This window comes from Lytechinus pictus, chromosome 16 (genome assembly GCF_037042905.1).
Source record: "Lytechinus pictus isolate F3 Inbred chromosome 16, Lp3.0, whole genome shotgun sequence".
Lineage (NCBI taxonomy): Eukaryota > Metazoa > Echinodermata > Echinoidea > Temnopleuroida > Toxopneustidae > Lytechinus > Lytechinus pictus.
Genome location: NC_087260.1, coordinates 6,520,664 through 6,528,786, shown reverse-complemented (window position 1 = coordinate 6,528,786; position 8,123 = coordinate 6,520,664). Strand labels below are relative to the sequence as shown.

Genomic DNA, 8,123 nt, shown 5'->3' with positions numbered 1-8,123 from the left:
AACTTCTTTCTAAATGACGTAGTGACATCACGTGGGTAGACTATGACATGCAAAAGTGCCTAGAAATTTTAACATTATAATCTTACGTAATCAATCATAGAGGTTGAAATTACATCACAAAACAAGTGGGAGAATGCACTCAATGTTAATTGTAAAACAAATAAACTATAAAAACTGTTGGTAAAAGGCCATAAAACCATTAATTTTGAAATAGTAAAATGATTTAATCGATAAAGATTCTACCACGTCAGGCCATCCATAACTGAACTCGTATTTGTTGTTTTCAGACCCCTATTAACAGTTGGATAAATTCTATCTCTAATTTATGCATATAATTTGTAAAATATCGTATGTTTTGGTATCAAAAAGAAAAAAAAGTTGTTAAACTATATTTTTATGACGTTTGAAATCGTAAAAGACCGTATATCTATCCTCATTTTACAAAGAAAACCATTATGGTTTACTTTCGTAAACTATTAAAATTGGATATCCCGGGGGTAACCATCTCAACGTCCACAAGTGATTTTTTAGTCATGAAATGAATTATTCATAATTTGATTTTCTCTGCAATTGAATGCTCCAGTCTTCATGGTCTAAGTATGTATGATGCATAATTCACCTGTGCTATTATTTTGAAAATATTTATTTCCCAATTTATCACAATATTTGCAATTTTGTCATAATTTTACATTTTGAAAATTATGCTATTTTGTGACTAAGGCTACGTCTCGTCTGCACTTTTTACCGATAGTATCGATATCAAGGTATTCTAGTTAGGAAGCCTTTCGAGAAACAGGTTTAGTAAGATTGGAACTAACTCCGTGGTAGGTGGATAAAGATATGACTAACTTGTCCATGTGTTGAGAAACGGGCCCCGATCTCTATTTCATAACGTGCTCGCCGCGCCGCGCTCGCAAACAAAGTAAAGAGCGCATCCATACGTACGGGCGCAGGTATATAGAGGAAAGAAAGAAGTAGGGAGGCACGGATCCAAACTTTGGGCGCCGCTGTGGCCCTTTTATTTGGCGGCACAAAAATCCGGCAAAAAATTTTAGGGGTAAATTAAGAAGGAACGAACAAGGAAAGAAAAAAGAGATAGAGAGCTACACGAAGGAGAGAAAAAAAAAATAGATACAGGATAGGAGGGGGAAAGTGATTACAATGAGAAGAATTAATTAGATAAGCCTACATCTCCTGGCCTATTGTGATGTTCCGTATACAAATGGCGAAAATAGTCAAATTTACAGGCTGCCAAATTATAACAACCCCCCCCCCCCCGTATATATACATACATATATATATATATATATATATATATATATATATATATATATATATATATATGTATGTATATATACGGGGGGGGGTTGTTGACGGGTATTGAAGACGGGTATTGACCTTGCTACGGCCCTCTCCATACAATTGATCTCAAATATAATTATGAAGGAGACCCGTACACGTACATCGCCAAGATTGATCACATTTATATATATATATATATATATATATATATATATATATATACACATTTACACATTTATATATATATATATATATATATATATATATATATATATATATATATATATATATATATATGTATATTTATGTATATATATACATATGCCTTAAATGTATGTTAAATTATCTTATGTAACAATCACGTGTAAAAAAAGGCAATCGAAGACCACCTTTTTTAATGTGTTCATGAAAAAAAGTCATCACTTTTTTAAAAGAATAAATGTGACCAGGTGGGGATTCATAAAGCTATTCGTAAGTCTAGAGTGACTGGTAAACCCTTCTTACGCTCTAAAAAGAAAGGATCCCCAGTCGTTCTTAAAGCCGCTCTTAACTTACTATCAGCTTTGTGAAACTGCCCCCTGAAAGCATAGAATTTTAAGCATTTGGGGATTTTAACTTCTCATCAGAATGTAGGCCCTACTAAAATTATGTGAGCGGGAGCTAACATTTCTTTATAAGGGGCGGATCCAACTTTCGCTAACTTGAGGGGGTAGGTGGAAAAATGTTTTCATCTGTATGTTTTCCCCTGGGGCCCGTTGCAGAAAGAGTTGCAATCAATCGCAACTCTAAAAATCATGCGCAACTTGATTTTCGACCAATCAACAGCGCGCATTTTGGACTTGCGGTTGATTTTTTGACTTGCGTTGAAACGCAACTCTTTCTTCAACGGACCCCCGATCGGATATTAAGCACTTTTTGTAACCGTGAACGTGATGGGTATAAACAATAAATTGATGCTGGTGCGAAACGGGAGATGAAAATTTTTTTTTTAATTCTGACCTCAAATTTGGAAAGTCTGTAAGCACTTTTGGTGATCAAGAACATTTGGGTATATATCTCAAAATTTTATGCAAGCGCAATGCGCGAGCTGACAATTTTTGTATTTCCGACCCAAACTGGACATTCTAAGCACTTTTTGTAACAACGAAGAGGTTGGGTATCTATATAAATATTTGATATTCTGAGTTTCTGACCCAAAACTGGATATTCTAAGCACATTTTGTAAACCATGAACAGGATGGGTGTCTATTATTGTGCGAGCGCAAAGCGCGAGCGCGAGCTGAAAAATTGATATTCTGACATAATATTTGGACATTCGAGTAAACATTTTTGGTAATCATGAACAGAATGAGTATATATAGCTAACAAAACATTTTATGCGAGCGCAAAAGTGCATGCTGAAATTTTTTGATATTTTGACCCAAAGTTGGAAATTCTAAGCACTTATATCTATCCATGAACAGGATCGATCGTCACCTTACTAAACAACTGATGCGAACGCGAAGAGCGAGATGAAAATTTGTGATATTCTGACCTTAAATTTTGACTTTCTAAATCACTTTTGGTAATCATGAACAGGATGGGCATCTGATTGTGCATTTGTTATTGTTATTGCAAATTGTTTATCGAGAATGTTCTACATTTTGTTCTATTGTCACTGTATATAGGCCCCCTATTGTTATTGGTTTTATGATTATTACGTTATTTAGTGTTTACCATAAACACTTATTTACTTTTCTTGTACAGTCATATTGCTTGCAATGGATATACATGTATCCATTTGTATCGGTTTGTATGGTCTTCATTTTATATCTGTGTAATTATTTCCTATATGTGATGTTGTAGGCTATCATTGAGTTGAAACTTGAACTTGAACTTGAACTTGATGTTTTGGGTTTTTTTTTCTCGTATGTCGGTCTAATTCTATCTCGGAGCTTAACATTCTTTGGATACATGTGTATGTTTTTTGTTTTTTATCTTCTTTTGATAGTGATTTTTTTTTATCAAACCGTAAACTTTGTGAATGTGTTTTTTATTTTTTTCAATAAAACTAATATATATGTATATATATATATATATATATATATATACCTGCAATCTTACCAGGTTGCGCAATCTTACATTATATCATGTAAACTTACAGGAAATTGGTATTTGGTGTATGGAACCTTACAAATTTCCTTGAATAAAACAGCATTTTCTCCTTTTAAAACAGACCTGTTCTGTTAAATTGCAGAAAAAATTCTTGTTTAATGAATTTGCAGAATGATTGTTTTACTGCTTTCTGCAAAATCTTCTTTTTTCTGTACTGATTCACTACTGAATCACGTTTTTCATATATATATATAGAGAGAGAGAGAGAGAAACAAGGTTGAAACTTTCATGCTTTAAAGGAGAATGAAACCCTTGAAACCAGCTGAATCCATATCAAAGAGAAAAATCAAAGAAACATATTGTTGAAAGTTTGAGGAAGATTGAATGAATAATAAGAAAGTTATGAGCATTTGAATATTGAGATCACTAATGCCATGTAGATCCTCTCATTGGCAATTCGACCAAGATCTGTGATGTCACACACGTACAACTCCCTCATTACTTTAGTACTTATTTCACTTATATTCTCACTTTTATAGAGTCTATCACAAGGTGAGGTGTTCTCTTTATGAGATGACAAGTACCAGGCGCGGATCCAGGAGGGGGCCGAGCCGGCCCCGGCCCCCCTATTTTTTGACAACCTGCAGAAAAAAGTGTACTCTTTAACTTGATAGAAATTATGAAAAACAGAAAGAAAAGTAAGAAAGAGGTAGCATACCCATGATGTGTAATTTACAGCCTCGTAACGGCCGGCCCGACCCCGAAAGGAAACAAGAAAAAGGTGAGGGAAGAATTGGAAAATAGACTTTATATAAAAGATTTCGCTCGCGCTTCGCGCTCGCATTGCCTGTGTAATGAATCCCATTCAAGAGAATTAAATGGCACTTATATATCCAGTTCTGAAATCAATTTGCACACAATATTTTAGCTCGCACATCAAGCTTTCATTATTTTGTTTGATTTACACAAATTGTTAGTATATATCACAATTTTCAGCTCGCGCTGCGCGCTCGCATTGTTTGATTTGTGAGTTACCTATCCTCTTTGAAAAATTCTTACCAAAATTTGTCAAAATGCTCCTTTATCATGTCAGTATATCAAAAAATTAAGCTCGTGCTTCGCGCTCGCATTTAATTGTTTGAGACACACAGCTTTGTTCTTTATTAAAATAAAAACGCGCTTAGACTGTCCAGTTTTCAGGTCGGAATATCAAAAAAATTTAGCTCGCGCTTCGCACTCTCATTATTTAATTGGTGATACTTGTAATCCTCTTCATTTATCACTAAAAAACAGTCCTAATTGAATCCTCTTTTCACGTTACTATAATAACATTTCGACTCGCGCTTCGCGTTCGCATTGTTTAGTTGGATACTTATCTTTTTCATGATTATAAAATCTTCTCAGAATCTTCAGGTCTAAGGACATAAAATATCAAAGAATTTGAGCTCGCGCTTCGCGATCGCATTATATATTAAGACCACATGAGATACCTTAACTTGTTTATAACAATAAAAACTAACATATACTTAAAACTTCAGTCTTTAGTTAGGACTACCCCCTGATAAACCAACAAAAAATCTGATTATATAGCGGCCAATCGAGAAAAATGTTGATGAAAATATTTTTCGGCCCCCCCCTATTGGCGAAAGCTGGATCCGCCCCTGAGTACAGAGGTTTCACAACATTATATCATTGATGAATCGTTTGTCATATGATTAGAATGAGCAAAAAGAGATGTTTGGGGGTATATTTTCAGTGTCCAAAAGGGGAGAGTTGTTCATCTGTGACATCATAGATATTGGTCGCATTGCCAATGGGAGGATCTCCATAGCATTAGTGATCTCGACATTCAAATGCTCACAACTCTTCTATTGCTTGTCTTATTTTACTCAAACTTTTGTTGATCTTATTCTTTGATTTTTCTGCTTTCACAAAAGCTAACTTGCTCCAAGAGTTTCATTCTCCTTTAATCCAACAAAATTTATTGAAGTCCACAAATTTTCGACGAGTATACAAACCGTCTTTATCGAAAATTTGTGGACTTCAATAGATTTTGTTGGATTAAAGCATGAAAGTTTCAACCTTGTTTCTCTTAATATTACTCCAACACGTGGAATATCTACCGAATATATATATATATATATAATTTATATATATTCTTATAATATATATATATATATATATTCTTATATATATTATTATAATATATATATATATATATATATATATATATATACATACATACATATATATTTCAGTTTGACGCTGATCCACCACTGTTTGCATGGGCTTAATTGCCATATGGGCCATATGGACGCACCATTAGATAGGCTGGAAGTTTGGGTTACTTAATTGATGCAATTTTTTTTCCTTTCTTCTTTGTGTAAATTTTTTTTTCCTTAGTCCATCGAAACAAGTTTTTTTAATTGCCCCTTTCCGGTCCTCTCGGATCAGTGATTTGTCAGTGGACCAATTTTTTTTTTTTTTTTTTTTACTCTATATCTGCATGGTGAGCCGGATGGTGAGTCATTTTTTTTCCTTTTTGCTCATTATAGCAAGTCAATTTTTTTTTTTGAAAAACTTGCAGCCCCCTGGATATATCTAATGGTGCATCCCTAAAAGGATCACTCGATCTAGGGCCAACCATGTATTGTATTTAGGAGACATAGTTTTGATAAATGCATGCAGTATCCATTATCCAATGTGCAGATCTGGCGACGAGCTCGCGCCGCGCCCGTACGTACCCGGCCGGCCGGCCGTGCGCGCGTGCGATATGTAGACGCGTGCGTTTCTGGTCGAAGGTTATTCATCATGGCGGGCCTCGCTCCTGGAACGGCGAAGGTGAGACGAGCTTATTATATTTTATCATCAGTTATTGTAAACTTATTGTAATATTGATGGTGTTTCTGAGTCTTTGAATGTTTTTTACGAGTGTTGAATAAAGATTATATTTCTTGACACCTTGTCCGAAAGGAAATATTGCAACCAAGCACGCAGTCATGTCACTCAACGCAACTGTGAACTGGCATGACTGGTGCCGCGCCGTGATGGAGTGAGTGAGTGAGACTGACGTGTGTCACTGCATACAGTGCATGCAGGCCCAGGCTAAGTTAGGTGTGAGCGTGTCGATTCATTGCACATGCACATGCATGTCTGCTAGCTGCCTGAGTGTAAAATGTGAGTTATACGACTGAAAGAGAGTGACTGAAACTAAGTTAGTGTATTTGTCTGAAATGAAAGATGCCAGCAGTACCAGTGGTTGCCCCGGGGACCTCGACACGTCTATTTAGACAGTGTCGAGGTCCTGAATGCAACCACTCGTTATCACCGGAGTACAAAACTTCGCGATGTTTGGCATTAGAAAACCGATGATCATAATGAATTAAAAATCTAACGAGTAATATCAATCTTACCTAAGCAAACTGTTCCTAAATCAGCTTACCTTTGAAATAAGAATAATGAATACAATTCCATGAAATCCTTCAAAAGAGCATCAATTTTCGGACTTTTGTTCCAATCGCGAGATCGCCATGTTTGAGGTAAAATTCTGCGCATGCGCATATGAATATTTATAAGATGTCGTCACTGCATGCCTTTACAGCACAGTTTAATGAATATGCATGTAAGAGTGAAAACTTTCGGCAAGTCGTCTCTATTCAATTAAATCGTGATTTAGGCATATAATTCAATACCATTTTTCATTTTTTTTTTTTTTGGAAAAAAATAGATCTATATTTATGAAAAAAAATATTTATTTCATATATATTTTTATTTTGTTACATTTTGTGTTTTTATGATAAGTTTTTGTTGTCATTTGTTATATTCTTTCTTTCTCCTTTTCATTCTTTCTTTCTCCTTTTCATTCTTTTTTATGCTTTGTTTATGGGAAGGGGGGGGGGGGTAAAGCGTGAATGTTCGCTTGGTGTGTGTTTTATTTCATATAACTTCCTCAAATTATTTTGATTTAATGATACTAAAAATGAAAAAAATATTTATCAATAGTGTGCTTGTGTTTTAATATATTCAGAGATTTCTAGATCCGAATTTTTTTAGTCTGTATTATTATTATTATTCCCTTTGTGATTATAAAAAATCCAACAAATATTTACAAATGGATTCTAATTTTACATTTAGAATAACCAATTCATGATTTTCTTAAATATGAATTCTGATTCAATAACGTAAATGATTTCATGTTATTTATCTTTTTCACATGTTATAACAATGAGGAAGGATTGAATATGGTTTTAAAACAAAAGGAAATACTTAAAAACAATTTTGCCTGCTTTAAAAAGAAATGCTAAGTCAAGATGTTAATATATATTTATAATTTAAAAAAAAAATCTGCCGCTTTGATAATCACCAATCACCATTTGTTGTTTAATTCACCGCATGGCAGTAGCATAATCAACCCCTCACCTGCCCCCCCCTTTTTTTCGGGGACGAAATATCCTCAATTTTTGGTTGAAAAAAATTTTTTTTTGCTTGTCAAATTTTTCATTGGCCCTGTGCCCCCCTTTTGGAAAATCATGGATCCGCCCCTGATTGAACTCATTTATATGGAGCACTTCTACACTGTCAAAAATATTTTTAACAACGCTGTTTACTGTGAGAATTGCATAGTAGTTGTTTAAACATTTTAAACAAGTGTTTAAAATTTAAACAATCATGTTTAAATCATTGATAATTTAATATTTGAATTTAATTATTGATAATTAAATATTTAA

At 34.2% G+C, this 8,123-nt stretch overlaps 1 protein-coding gene across 3 annotated transcripts in view; it reads left to right on the top strand.

Annotated features, from left to right (window-relative positions):
* Positions 1-6,158: 6,158 nt before the first annotated feature.
* The window catches only part of LOC129279301 (U2 snRNP-associated SURP motif-containing protein-like), a 39,604-nt gene continuing 37,639 nt past the window's right edge, over positions 6,159-8,123 (top strand). For all 3 annotated transcript variants that reach the window (XR_010296091.1, XM_064111334.1, XM_064111333.1), the window contains exon 1: positions 6,159-6,237. Coding sequence is in view for 2 of the 3 variants with exons in the window: in XM_064111334.1 (XP_063967404.1) it covers positions 6,208-6,237 (30 nt within the window). In the remaining variant the exon portion in view is untranslated. The remainder of the gene's footprint in view (positions 6,238-8,123) is intronic.